Source organism: Gymnoscopelus braueri (assembly GCF_963280865.1).
Source record: "Gymnoscopelus braueri genome assembly, chromosome: 7".
Classification (NCBI taxonomy): Eukaryota; Metazoa; Chordata; class Actinopteri; order Myctophiformes; family Myctophidae; genus Gymnoscopelus; species Gymnoscopelus braueri.
The window spans coordinates 56,748,388-56,764,062 of NC_137608.1; the positions used below are offsets into that span (position 1 = coordinate 56,748,388).

Here is a 15,675-nt window from a genome sequence, read left to right on the forward strand (position 1 = left end):
TTGCTGTTGAGGGTAACACCAAGATTTTTGACTACTTCTCGGCCTGGGGCCCATGATCCACCTATTTCCAACACATTTTGCTAGTCTGGGATGGCTCAGGGTAGAAGACAGGGTTAAGCAATTAAAGAGATAGTTCACCTCACAAATAACTTTTTTTCAATGGATCAGTCACCCCATGGAGACTTGAATTCATGGATATATATATTTATATATATATTTGTCTCATTCCTAAACCAATAATTTGAGGACCGGCAGCGATCAGACAGAGTCTCCTTTGTGTCTCCTACCGGAACCGGTGCCAACCGGTCCGCTGGTCATCACATTATTGGCTTAGGAACGCGACAAAAACAAAATAATATCCATGAATTCAAGTCTCCATATGGTGACTGATCCATAGAAAAAAGAAATTTGCGGGTGAACTATCCCTTTAAAAATGGGATTGTTTTTTAAGATAGTCAAAGGGTCTTTTCCCTCAATGCCCTCATATCTGACTAAGTGAGTGACACCCTGCACGATCTGGTACCACCACCTATAGAACAAACATGGGTCAATTCTCTTTCTACTGCACTGCCACCAGAATGTGGAATGTGGACACCATCCCTTAAAAATGTGGATCACTGGCTTCCTTCAAAACAGGCTGAAATCCATCTTTCAGGAGACCACAAGGGGAGGTAAACTCACCTTAAAACAAATCCCTTGTTCTACTCTGAACATAGCCTATAGTGTTTTATTTGTGTTGACGATATTGTATTTTGGTGTTATTTGTATGCTCTGTTGATGAATTGAAAACATAGGACCACAATGGAAACAAGTCCCCAGGACTTTTTTTGTGTTATCCCTTTAACCCTTAGTGTCTTACTGTACCTCGTGCTGTTTACATGAGTTCTGCCTAATAAAGTATTAAATCAATCAATCAATCAAAAATAAAAAACAAGAATCTCCGTTTGAGTTGAAAAACGGGTGTAATGGTGTGTGTTGGCCACCAGGTGGCGCACAGCTTCCATCAACGGCATCAATGATTTAAGGTTGGAGGAGCAGCTAGCTCTGAAACATGACCGTCATACTATGACTGTCATGGTGCTACATGTTCCTGTTTTTTGAACATTTTACATTTACAACCAGAACATCTACATATACGTTCATATTTCAAATATAAAGTACTGACCCCACGGCCACGGATGTTATAAGTTAAAGCGCATGGATCTAAGTACCCGAATCTACCGTATTGTTCAATAAAAAGCTTTTTAATACAATGGCCAGCCATTTTTTTCGAATTTTCTCTATAATACTTTCAACTACGCGACCCTATCGGTTAGAAGGTATATTGCACTCTAATACATTATAAATACAAATAAAAATGGCCGTCGATTGGATTAAAAAGCCTTTTATTGAACGATACTGAAGATACAGGTACTTAGACCCAGGCGCTTTAACTTGTAACATCCGTGGCCGTGGGGTCAGCACTTTATATTTTACATTTGAACTTTTATGTAGATGAACGGGATGTAAATGTGAAGTTTTCAAAAAACAGGAACAAGTTTCTCCATGACTGCTTAGTGACCACAGAGAGCGTCATGTGAAGCATGGAGGAGCAGCCTGACTGTCAGGAGTTATGAGTCACAACCGACCCCACCGACACCAAACCAAACTAACTGACACTAAACTAACGGACAGCAACCTAACGGACACACCGCGTCCACACGGAGCCTGGAACTACATTATCCTGATCATCATGTCAACACGTTGAGACGAGGCGGTCCGTCTGTTTGATCAGCTTTTAGCTTTTATTACACTTTATATACGAAGAGAGAGAGAGAGAGAGAGAGAGAGAGAGAGAGAGAGAGAGAGAGAGAGAGACACACAGAGAGAGAGAGAGAGAGAGAGATAGAAGTGAACGCAACAAGTGGAAATAAGAACATCTTCAGAGAGAATGAACCATGAAGAGAGTTTACACATTAAACCACGTTATGGAAGTAAGTGTGAAGGTTTATTATGTATTCTACTGTATTTATACTGTGTTTATACTGTGTTTAATGTTTGCTTTGTGAAGCTGTTAGTGAAGGAATGTGTGACAGAGAGCAGGTGGAGAAATGAAACCGTTTGGTCCATTTTATATCCTCTGACTTCATAAGTATTATGCCTACAGCACTACTATGACATTATTACCATCTGTGTATATTAATAATATCGTTGCTCTCGGGGCAGAAACTCTATATACTTTTTATGTGTATATATATTTTTTAAAAATATAAATGAATGCCCCCTACTTCATCAAGGTTTCCACGAGTGGGGTAAAGTAACTAAAGTACATTTACTCAAGTACTGTACTTAAGTACAATGTTGAGGTATTTTTTACTTTCTTCAGTAGCCTATTGCCAATTGTCAGTACTTTTACTTCTACTCCACAGCATCTCAGAGGAAAATACTGTACTTTTTACTCCAGTACAATAATTTGACAGCTTTTGACATCAGTTACTAGTTACTTTGTGGATTTAGATTATTATTACAAAATATACATTAACCACTTCAGCCCTATATACATTTCGGCCATTTGAAAATAGCAGATCTACAAGCTCACAAAGCTTGTAGATCAGCAATTTTCAAACGATTTTTTTAATACATTTGAAAACTTGTGAAATGGGACATATGCTGCACAATGAGTACTTTTACTTTTGGTACTTTAAGTATATTTTGATGCCAATACTTGTAACAGAGTATTGCTACACTAGGTCATTGATACTTGAGTACTTCTTCCATCACTGATAATAACTACAGTGGGTTCCTATGGTTCTTTGAGGAGGGGGTTCCAGGGGGTCCCCAGCAGAAATAAGAGTTGTAAACACACTATATATCCCCTCTAGACGTATGGACCAGTGATAATACATACGGCGGGTTTAGACCAGGGGTCTTCAACGTTTTCAGCCCAAGGACCCCCTAGCTGAGAGAGAGATGAAGCAGGGACCCCCTCTATATTGTATACAATTGAGTTTCAGATCAAACTTTTTTTGTTTACTTGGTCTGCTCTTTTCCCCCTCTAACTATACCTCTTTGCTGCTGACCTGCAGGTTCATGAGCCCACATTACACACCTGCCCCCAGTTTGACCCCCTAGAGGTCACGTTTGGTAATGCAGTGTGGTACATACTGTAAGTCAACATACAGTGCTAATATTAGCACATAGCTTGGGTTATGATAGTCAATGGAAACATAGTGATATTGTGATTAAATAAAAGATAGATAGCCAATGGAAGCAGACACACACTAAAGCCCTTTTTCTGTTGGTTAACTATTAACTTCTTCAAATACTGCGTTGAGAAATAATTCACAAACTGACTTCACACACGACGAGTCATTTGAAGAATAGGCTCTATGCACAGTCAGCAGCCATGTTGGAAAGAAACCGGGCCTCTTCCTTACTTCCTATCACAGGTGTTACCAATGATACTAATGATGGCTCTGTTCCATTCTGGTCAAACAGAGGAAACACTCTGCTACACCAGAGGGTCTCAAAGTGTGGTCCAGGGACCCTCATGGGTCCTTGAGGGGGTTTCCAAATGGACCCTTACGGGTGCGTAACTCGGCCGGTCGGCCGCGGACCCCCATCTCAACATAGTTTGTTCCAGGGACCCCCCCCCCTCCCCCAGAAGCAAAGACTTGAGTTAAAAAATGTTCGCTTTAAAAATATGTGCACAGATTTTCACGATTTTTCAAAAATAGCAGATCTACAAGCTCGTACCATGGTACTCTGTGCTATGAACTGACTTAAATTGACTTAAATTGTCACTTCACTGTCACCCCCCCCCCCCCCCCCCCCCCAAATCACATGGTCCCCAACCCACATGTTGAGAAGCCCTGGTGTAGTCAGACAGAGTTGAGCTGGGGTCACTGACACCCAGGAGGTCAAAGTACACCTTCAGCAGCACTGATAACACACTGTCTGTTCTCTGTGACCTGGAACACAGCCAACAGGCTCTTTACTGCTCTTTACTTTACTTTACTTTACTTTACTTTATTAGCACATTGTCATATGAAATAGAAACAATACGTATCAAAAGAAAACAAGTTATTGTGCGATAAAAGGAAGAAGTATTTGGAATCCTTTCCTTAATGGATGAGGGTCATTAAATAGGAATGAGACAAACATAATAATAATCCATGAATGATAAAGTCTCCATGGGGGGGTGACCCATAGAAACAAAAGTCATGTAGGGCGTGAACTGTCCCTTTAAGTGATGTGTCTAGAGCAGTGGTTCTCAACCAGTGGTCCTTGAGGGGATTCCAGGGGGTCCCCAGCCAAATTAATAGTTAGAAACCAAATGGACTCTTATGTGTCTGTAACTCTGAGAGTGTACAAATGGGACCAAATGGACCCGTTCCATTTGTACACTCTCAGAGTTACATGAACACTAACGATGATGATACAGTGTAGATTGGCACCCACAATAAATGTAAATGGTTGAGTCCCTGGCATATCTTTTTTAATGGGGGTCCGTGGGCTAATATGTGTCAATTTGGGGGTCCTTGACGCGAAAAAGGTTGAAAACCACTGCTAGAGCTCCACACTGAGGGCCTCTAAATGTGACGAAAACATTGGAAAGCCTTACTTCCTTCACCAGGTGTTACCAATGACACTAATGAAGGCTAAATGTGAAGGCTAAATGTGGACCCATGAGGGTCCCTGGACCACCCTTTGAGACCCTCTGGTGTAGTAGAGTGTTTCCAGTGACTCTGTTTGAGCAGAAAGGAACAGAGCCTTCATTAGTGTTGATTGATTGAATACTGTATTAGACAGAAGTTACAGTCAGACACGCTATAGCAGGGGTCTTCAATGTTTTCAGGCCAAGGACCCCCTAGCTGAGAGAGAGATGAAGCAGGGACCCCCTCTATATTGTATAAAATTGTGTTTCAGATTAACTTTTGGTGCTCTTTTTTCCCTCTACACCTATAACTCTTTAGCCAAAAATAGCCGATCTACAAGCTCACAACGCCTCGCAGCGTGAGGCGTTGTGAGCTTGTAGATCGGCTATTTTTGGCTAAAGTTCTCCTCAGAAAAGGGATGCTAGGGTTCAAGTGGTTAATGTAAAATAAAAAATCACATCACACAAAGATTTGAAGGACCCCCTGTAGTAACTCTGAGGACCCCCTAGGGGTCCCGGACCCCCTGTTGAAGACCCCTGCTCTATAGTTTGGCATACTGGCCGATACCGATGCCAGCATTTTAGACAGAATCTATCGGCAGCTTTTCCGATACAGGAATCGATATGCAAAACAATTCTAGTGAGTTTTGGACAAAACTCCAAAAAGATGGAGTGATGGTAAAGTGATGGTAGAGAGGAGGATCATCAGTCTGTATATATAAGCATGTGATGCTTTATTGCACACAGTGTGTGTGGGTGTGGGAAAAGGACAAAGATCTTGGAGGCGATGTTTGTAATGTTTGACCAGTGGTCAATATATTGACAAAACAAACACAAAACAAACACACAACGCTCTTAGCTTACGGAGTGTGTGTGGATAGATAGACCCCAAAGAAGCAACTACACTTTAGAACAGGGGTCTTCAACGTTTTCAGGCCAGAGAACGAGATAAAGTAGGGACCCCCATTATATATTGTATAAAATATTTATTTCTGAGGACGCCCTAGGGGTCCCGGACCCCCTGTTGAAGACCCCTGCTTTAGAAACAACCCCCCCCCCCCAAAAAAAAAACGGAAAAAAAACGCAACTACCAATATTTATAAGAGAAAAACAAGCCCAAAGTAGTGAAAAAGTGTCATAATTGTGTATGAACTTAACAATGGACAGTTCAGTGTAAACATGCTGTTCTCAATCAGACTACAGCTGTTCTGTGATTATAAATGATCCTCATTGAACACTTGATTCATGTAATGTTGTAGATCAGGGGTCTACAACGTTTTTTTAGACCGAGGACCCCCCAGCTGAGAGAGAGATGAAGCAGGGACCCCTTAGCTGAGAGAGAGATGAAGCAGGGACCCCTTAGCTGAGAGAGAGGTGAAGCAGGGACCCCTTAGCTGAGAGAGAGGTGAAGCAGGGACCCCTTAGCTGAGAGAGAGATGAAGCAGGGACCCCTTAGCTGACAGAGAGATGAAGCAGGGACCCCTTAGCTGAGAGAGAGATGAAGCAGGGACCCCTTAGCTGAGAGAGAGATGAAGCAGGGACCCCTTAGCTGAGAGACAGATGAAGCAGGGACCCCTTAGCTGACAGAGAGATGAAGCAGGGACCCCCTAGCTGAGAGAGAGATGAAGCAGGGACCCCTTAGCTGAGAGACAGATGAAGCAGGGACCCCTTAGCTGAGAGAGAGATGAAGCAGGGACCCCTTAGCTGAGAGAGAGACGAAGCAGGGACCCATTAGCTGAGAGAGAGATGAAGCAGGGACCCAGCTGCTTCATCTTTGTGAGCGTTGTGAGCTTGTAGATCTGCTATTTTCAGCTAAAGTTCTCCTCAGAACAGGGATGCTAGGGTTCAAGTGGTTCATGTACAAACAAATAATCCTATCACAAACATTTGGCGGACCCCCTTTAGTAACACTGAGGACCCCCTTTAGTAACACTGAGGACCCCCTGTAGTAACACTGAGGACCCCCTGTAGTAACTCTGAGGACCCCCTGTAGTAACTCTGAGGACCCCCTGTAGTAACTCTGAGGACCCCCTGCTAAAGACCCCTGATGTAGAGGAACAGTACATGTGGACCCCCCTGTTAAGCGGTCAGATGGGTGGACCACCAACGCAGTGTGTCAGGATTCAGCCAATCAGGTGATGGGACATTAGTCATCATGTCCACTGTGTGTCTGTCTGTCTGTGTGACACATCCTGGAGGGTTAAATATACACTCTTTGTTATAGACGGGCCCTTCCTCTGTGTGTGTGTGTGTGTGTGTGTGTGTGTGTGTGTGTGTGTGTGTGTGTGTGTGTGTGTGTGTGTGTGTGTGTGTGTGTGTGTGTGTGTGTGTGTGTGTGTGTGTGTGTGTGTGTGTGTGTGTGTGTGTGTGTGTGTGTGTGTGTGTGTGTGTGTGTGTGTGTGTGTGTGTGTGTGTGTGTTCTAAAATAAACTAGGTCTTGTGTGTGTGTAGTTTGTGGTGTAACTTTGCAAAATGTGACCCATTGTTGTTGTTTTTCAGTGTCAGGATGATGTTGTTGGAACTGTATTAATGTCACAGTCCTTAATTAATTCAGGGGCGGATTAACCCTTTCGTGGTGCCCGGTGCTTGGACCTGGTTTCGTGCCCCCCGGGACTGTTTTTTTTCAGCGGGGGGGGGGGGGGGGGGGTGTTGCAGCGCGGAAAAAAATACGCTTCACCGGCGCGTTTCAATGTTGTAGTGCTCCTTTAGTAGCCACTGCTTCTAAATTTTGCCTTTTTTCGCTTTTTTTTTTTTTTTTGCACGCCGTTTGGTGCCCCCCATCAGCACCTCAAGCCCGTTGGATAAGCCACCACTGAATGTATTAATGACTGGAGCACTAGGGGGCCTGTGTATGACTCTATGAAACACATGTATTAACTGTGTTAATGTATTAATGACTGGAACAATGTGGGGCCTGTGTATGACTCTATGAAACACATGGACTAAATAATGCAACGTCTATTTTTCTAAAGTGAGTTTTATTGAACAGATGTTCTCATCATCAGAACACAATGTTTTATAGAACAGATGTTTCAGAACAAAGAGAATGTTCATAAGTTCACGTCATCTCATTTCACAACAAGGACTGTGATATGATTGTGTGTTAGTTTATATCTACAGAGATAAGTTATGTCTCTACAGCAGTACGTCCTTAATGTAAAACAAACTAAATCCTATCACACAAAGATTTGGTGGACCCCCTGTAGTAGCTCTGAGGACCCTCTAGGGGTCCCGGACCCTCTGTTGAAGACCCCTGCCTTAACCCTTTAAGACCTGATATTATTTGTGTTCAAGAATTTCTTGTTAACCCATTAAGACCTGAGGCCGATTCTAAAAACGCCTTCTAAATCCTGAACGAAGTTTTCTGAAAAAACTTCAAATATTTATTCAAAAATTACAACAGTAGGCCTATGTTGCTACAGTATTTACTGTACATATATATATATATATATATATATATATATATATATATATATATATATATACTGTACATAGCAACAGGAATCCCAAAAGGGGTTCCCGCCCTGAAAGGTATCGTTACAAATAGGGGTTCCCGCCCAAAATGGGTTAAAGGAGTAGTTCACCCTAAAAATTACTCATTCTCTATCAATTACACACCCCATGAAGCCTTGAATTCATGGAGATTTTTTTGTTTTTGTCTCATTCTCAAGACAATAATGTGATGACTGGTGTCTCACTGGTGGTCTCTCTGGTGGTCTCTCTGGAGGAGACACAAAGGAGACTCTTACCGCAGTGGTTTTCAACCAGTGGTCCGGGGACCACCAGTGGTCCTTGGAGGGTTACCAGGGGGTCCCCAGCTAAATGAGTTAACATAGCGTCACAGTCATTTTAACCACTTAGCTTTGGCTATTCAAAAATAGCAGATCTACAAGCTCATAGCGCGGCACCGAGTGCCGCGCTATGAGCTTGTAGATCTGCTATTTTTGAAAAACCTTGAAAAAGTGTGCATATCTTTGAATATTTATGTTTTTTAAAGCGAAAATTAACTGATATCTTGTGCTTTCTGGGGGTCCCTGGCACAAAACATTCTCAAATGGGGGTCCGCGGCCAAATACATATACATTTAGGGGTCCTTGGCATGAAAAAGGTTGAAAACCACTGTCCTACCGTACACATTAGCTTCTTTCCGCCGGTTATCAAATGATTGTGTGTGTGTGTGTGTGTGTGTGTGTGTGTGTGTGTGTGTGTGTGTGTGTGTGTGTGTGTGTGTGTGTGTGTGTGTGTGTGTGTGTGTGTGTGTGTGTGTGTGTGTGTGTGTGTGTGTGTGTGTGTGTGTGTGTGTGTGTGTGTGTGTGTGTGTGTGTGTGTGTGTGTGTGTGTGTGTGTGTGTGTGTGTGTGTGTGTGTGTGTGTATAGCCATCCAGGACGATGAGAGGCTGTCAGCAGAGGAGATGGATGAGAGGAGACGTCAGAACATCGCCTACGAGTACCTGTGTCACCTGGAGGAGGCCAAACGGTGCGCCCATTTATTTTCTGTTTTTTCTTTGGTATTAAAAAGGTCTTAAGAGTCCTTATTGTCACTTTACTGTGATCTGGGGACCCGCCGAATTGACACAGGGAAGCACAAACGAATGGGGCGTTGTGATTGGTGCGGGGTAATGAGTCACTCCATCTGCCAATTGTGTGTCCCAAACATGTGTGCGTCCTAAAGGAAGTTTAGATATAGTCAGTCCTTCACTCATTCCAGGCCCCTCGTCCGTACAGAAAGTCGTCCGTGTGCAGCTCGTGGAAAAGTGGAGATATTTGACCTAAACACACGTTTTCTGGTAGAACTTACAAATGGATATGAAACTAGAGGACAACATCTGACTCCAATCTTAGGAATTAATTATTGGGTGAGTACAGACAGAGTTTAGAGCACTTTAACGCCCGCGCAGATCGTCCTGCTCACAAGCGCCGGGTCAGAGCGTTCTCTGACTGTGTGTTTGGAATACATGAAATGTATGTAAGATGATGATCACAGACATTCTAGGGGCTGGTGGAGAGAGAGATCTCTACAAGTGCTTGTGGTGTCATTGATTGATTGATTGAATAATTGATCAGAGGATTCTACGATCAAGGTGCTGAAGGAGTTAAACTATACGTTCATATGTGTGTTTTAGTTTAGTATAGAGTGTGGGTAGAGTTTAGTTTATTTTATTTTAGTATAGAGTGTGGGTAGAGTTTATTTTAGTTTAGTTTAGTATAGAGTGTGGGTAGAGTTTATTTTATTTTAGTTTAGTATAGAGTGTGGGTAGAGTTTAGTTTATTTTAGTTTAGTATAGAGTGTGGGTAGAGTTTAGTTTATTTTAGTTTAGTATAGAGTGTGGGTAGAGTTTAGTTTATTTTAGTTTAGTATAGAGTGTGGGTAGAGTTTAGTTTATTTTATTTTAGTATAGAGTGTGGGTAGAGGCAGTGGAGAGCCTTGTGTGTATCATATATGAACCTTTACTTCCTGTGTGAGACACACCTGCTGTTAACCATCCGTTCTCTAGTATAAATATGCTTGATATGAAACCACTTCCTGTCAAACAGGACGTGTGATGTTGCAGATGTTTGGCTGTGTGTGTGTGTGTGTGTGTGTGTGTGTGTGTGTGTGTGTGCGCGTGTGCGTGTGCGTGTGCGTGTGCGTGCGTGCGTGCGTGTGTGTGTGTGTGTGTGTGTGTGTGTGTGGTTTTTATGTTCTGCCCCGCCCACAACGTGCCGTTATCTCACATTGATTTAATTCTCGATCAGCTGTGATCTACGGATGAAAAAAACAAACAGTTGATCCCATGCAGTCACGTGATGAGGTCACATGATGAGGTCACGTGATGAGGTCACATGATGTCCACTGGGTTACTGTTTGACTCACAACTACTTGTTGGACTTTGTCTCCAAAGCGCGTCTTGGCTTCACACTGCCCCCTGCTGGGATGGAAGCAGGCGTCTTTAAGGTTTTTATATTTATATGTATATGTTTATTATGAAGGGACTGCTCATATTAATGAACACCACACATACAATGCTCTGTACATGTTGAGGCCAAGGACCCCCCAAAATAATCACATTTAAACGGGGGACCCCCCAAAATAATCACATTTAAACGGGGGACCCCCCAAAATAATCACATTTAAACGGGGGACCCCCCACCCTGACGAGCACATGGAATGTAAGAGTTGAGGCATTACATTTAGTTTGACTCGGTTCCACAGATAAATAATGTGAAAGTTGTGAGCTTGTAGATCAGCTATTTTCAAAATGTTTCCGTCTCTCTTACTGTTATTTGACAATGTGGCCGATGAATGATTGAGCAGGTTTTATAGTATAGTTTGTTGATTACTTTTGATGCAGTAATGCTCTGTTTCTTTTCTTTCTTTCTTTTTTTAATAGAGGTATTAATTGGGCAACTTTGTAGATGGTGAGGGCCACAAAATTTCCTCAATCACTCTGGGGGGCCGCATTGTGTATCGGCAGGGACCCCCGGGGGCGGTGCGCCGGTTCGGACCAAAATGCCAGGGCTGAATGTTGGTCCCAGCCCGCCCCTGTTTATCGGCACTCTCGCCAGTAGTACCCCATTACTCAAAAAGCCCATAATAGTCACATATGTGATAAATAAGGGATATTAACTATTATTATTTGTTATAACTTAGTTTTTATTTAGCATTTAGTAATGCTTCCATCAACTTACTACAGCTGTACTGCTAAACAAAACTTTACATTCCTGAGTATGCCTTTCAGAGTATTGCTGTAACCTTGGCTTAAAAATATACAAAAATGAACACTATAATTATAGTTAATAAGGCTTCTATTAAAATAAACGAGAGCGCGCTCTACTGGTGGACTGTTGTAATTAAAATGGTTCATGGAAAGTTGCATTTTTGGAACAGTTGAAGGCAATAGTTCACCATTTCTGATATGTTTAGATTACTTTGTTTTTCTTTGTGATTAAAAAAAAAAAACTTTTGAAGAAAATGTTTTTTTTTGGGGGGGGGGGGGGGGGGGGATTTGGGCCTGGGGCCGCATTGAGTGACGGTGCGGGCCGCATGGCCGCCAGTTGCCCATCCTAGACATATTGTATAACATTATATGAGAGACTTCACTGAGACATCACTGAGAGACTGAGCTGTGTGTGTCTGTGTGTGTCTGATCTCTCTCTCTCTCTCACACACACACACACACACACACACACACACACACACACACACACACACACACACACACACACACACACACACACACACACACACACACACACACACACACACACACACACACACACACACCTCTCTCAGATAGATAGACGGGAGGATAGTTCCTCTATTCTGGTAGAGCTGTAGTCTGTCAGAAGGGATTATAGGATTATGTGGGAAGGGCTAATAAAGCTGTTAGCCATGAGATTATGATGGTGTTCTGCTCTCCACTGACCTGGTCTGTGATCTCTGTGATCTGTGGAACAGCCAGGGGTGGAAAAAGTACTCTAATGTATTACTTCAGTAAAAGTATAAATACCGCAATGTAGAAATACTCTGTGACAAGTAAAAGGCCTGTTAGTCCATGAGCTAGAGCCCCAAGATTATCAAATGGGTGCAAATCCAGGTTAGATTTTTTGACAAGCTGTACATCTCTTGTTTACCATGATAACCATTGCAGACTAGCAGTTTAGTGGTAGTTATCATGATAACCATTGCAGACTAGTAGCTTAGTGGTAGTTATCTTGATAACCATTACAGACTAGTAGTTTAGTGGTAGTTATCATGATAACCATTACAGACTAGCAGTTTAGTGGTAGTTATCATGATAACCATTACAGACTAGCAGTTTAGTGGTAGTTATCATGATAACCATTGCAGACTAGTAGCTTAGTGGTAGTTATCTTGATAACCATTACAGACTAGTAGTTTAGTGGTAGTTATCATGATAACCATTACAGACTAGCAGTTTAGTGGTAGTTATCATGATAACCATTACAGACTAGCAGTTTAGTGGTAGTTATCATGATAACCATTGCAAACTAGCAGTTTAGTGGTAGTTATCATGATAACCATTGCAGACTAGCAGTTTAGTGGTAGTTATCATGATAACCATTACAGACTAGCAGTTTAGTGGTAGTTATCATGATAACCATTACAGACTAGCAGTTTAGTGGTAGTTATCATGATAACCATTACAGACTAGTAGCTTAGTGGTAGTTATCTTGATAACCATTACAGACTAGTAGTTTAGTGGTAGTTATCATGATAACCATTACAGACTAGCAGTTTAGTGGTAGTTATCATGATAACCATTACAGACTAGCAGTTTAGTGGTAGTTATCATGATAACCATTGCAAACTAGCAGTTTAGTGGTAGTTATCATGATAACCATTGCAGACTAGTAGTTTAGTGGTAGTTATCATGATAACCATTGCAGACTAGTAGTTTAGTGGTAGTTATCATGATAACCATTACAGACTAGTAGTTTAGTGGTAGTTATCATGATAACCATTGCAGACTAGTAGTTTAGTGGTAGTTATCATGATAACCATTGCAAACTAGCAGTTTAGTGGTAGTTATCATGATAACCATTGCAGACTAGTAGTTTAGTGGTAGTTATCATGATAACCATTACAAACTAGCAGTTTAGTGGTAGTTATCATGATAACCATTACAGACTAGTAGTTTAGTGGTAGTTATCATGATAACCATTACAGACTAGTAGTTTAGTGGTAGTTATCATGATAACCATTACAAACTAGCAGTTTAGTGGTAGTTATCATGATATCCATTACAGACTAGTAGTTTAGTGGTAGTTATCATGATAACCATTACAGACTAGCAGTTTAGTGGTAGTTATCATGATAACCATTACAGACTAGTAGCTTAGTGGTAGTTATCATGATAACCATTACAGACTAGCAGTTTAGTGGTAGTTATCATGATAACCATTACAGACTAGTAGCTTAGTGGTAGTTATCATGATAACCATTACAGACTAGCAGTTTAGTGGTAGTTATCATGATAACCATTACAGACTAGTAGCTTAGTGGTAGTTATCATGATAACCATTACAAACTAGCAGTTTAGTGGTAGTTATCATGATAACCATTACAGACTAGTAGTTTAGTGGTAGTTATCATGATAACCATTACAGACTAGCAGTTTAGTGGTAGTTATCATGATAACCATTACAGACTAGCAGTTTAGTGGTAGTTATCATGATAACCATTACAGACTAGCAGTTTAGTGGTAGTTATCATGATAACCATTACAGACTAGTAGCTTAGTGGTAGTTATCATGATAACCATTGCAGACTAGTAGCTTAGTGGTAGTTATCATGCGTGGAATATGTGGACCCCTATATTGTCACATGCAAATTGTATGAACTTTTGAACCTTATTGTCTCCGCCAGGCCGAAAGGCATGGCGAGAGAGTATGTTTTGCCCCCTGTCCGTTCGTCCGTCCGTCCGTCTGTGTGTGTGTGTGTGTGTGTGTGTGTGTGTGTCCGTCCTTCTGTCTATGACCAGCTAATCTCCGCCACCGTTGGCCCGGTCGCTGTGAAACTGCGCACACACACTCCCTGGATGCCACAGCAGAACCTCTGCCCCACATTTTTCAGATCAGCCTGTCATAGCGCCACCATGACGCTGACTTTTCCAAAACACATGTTTTGCTACTACTGATTTTACATATTCCATCATGATTGGCTAAAATTGGCTTCCAAAGTTTGCAGGATTGGTTCATTTTGAACAACTGCCTCAAATCATGAACGCAGTATGCGATTTCTGTGAAATTTTCCACAGAGATTCCCACTTGGCCCAGGAAGAAATGCCACTTGAAAACGTTCACATCAGCCTCATGGTGGCGCTATAACAGGCCGATTCACGTTTTTAGCTATAACTGCACCGATCTGTGTGAAACTTTGCACGCACACTCCCTAGAGGCCAAGGAAAAACCTTTGCCCGGCATTTTTCATATATGCCTTTTAGAGCGCCACCAGGAGGCTGAGTTTTGTAAAACACATTTTTTGCTCTTACTCCTTCACATTCTGTCCAAAAATCACGCAAATCGGTACACAGTATCTCTATAGTCATGTGATCAAGATGGATGTGTCCGATATTTCATATTCCATCCTACTTGGCTAACATTGGCTTCCAAATTTTGCAGGATGGGTCCCTTTTGAGCAAAATTCCTCAAATCATGAACGCAGTGTGCGATTTCAGTGAAATTTTGCACGCACATTCCCACTAGGCCGAGGAATAAATGCCACCCTTTTCACATTGCCCTGTTATAGCGCCACCAGCAGGTCTAATTTAGCAAAACACATTTTTGGAACAAAATACCTCAAATCATGAATGCAGTGTCCGATTGTCGTGCACGGCACGAAATGGCACCCTTTTCACATTGGCCTATTATAGCGCCACCAGGAGGCCACAATAACCTACCTGACCTGGCGGAGACTTGTGCTCCGAGGAGCACTTTTTCTAGTTTTGTGTATGAACCCACTTTCCTGCATAATTCATGTATGGGGAATTGATTGGAATGTTATTTTACTTCTAAACCTAACCTAAAGATACATTTGATGTCTTCCCGCCGGGTCGACCCGTTGTGAGCTTGTAGATCTGCTATTTTTACTACTTCAAAAGTGTTTTTATGTATTTTTTATTCATTAAAAAAAATTATAATAATAATTGTGGGGAAAAAAAGAATATAATTTGATATATATATATTTTTATAAGACGTAAAAGAAGGGATATTTACTCGTGAGTCGCGACCCATCAAAATGGTTTGGGAACCACTGCCTAACTTAACCTAACCTCAAAACCACACCCACCTGGGTGAAACACCTGGGAAAGAGGGAGTCATTGTGCTCTGTGTGAACGGGGCTGCAGTCAGTCTGAGTCACTTCCTCTACAGCAGAATGCTTTGTAATGAATGCACTCTGTTAGCTGTATGTAGCCTAGCTAAACTACTGGCCTAGCTAAACTACTGGCCTAGCTAAACTACTGGCCTAGCTAAACTACTGGCCTAGCTAAACTACTAGCTGGACTACATTTCCCAGTTGTGCTTGTGAGAGGCTT

The 15,675-nt window shown here is 42.0% G+C and overlaps 1 protein-coding gene across 2 annotated transcripts in view; it reads left to right on the top strand.

Moving 5' to 3' along the window:
* Positions 1–1,728: 1,728 nt before the first annotated feature.
* Positions 1,729–15,675, top strand: part of iqgap2 (IQ motif containing GTPase activating protein 2) — a 110,636-nt gene continuing 96,689 nt past the window's right edge. The window contains exons 1-2 of one of the 2 annotated variants that reach the window (XM_080432293.1): positions 1,729–1,973; positions 9,014–9,113. In XM_080432293.1, the coding sequence (XP_080288419.1) occupies positions 1,931–1,973; positions 9,014–9,113 (143 nt within the window). In that variant the 5' untranslated portion in view covers positions 1,729–1,930. The remainder of the gene's footprint in view (positions 1,974–9,013; positions 9,114–15,675) is intronic. The other variant, XM_080432294.1, reaches the window with a different exon arrangement.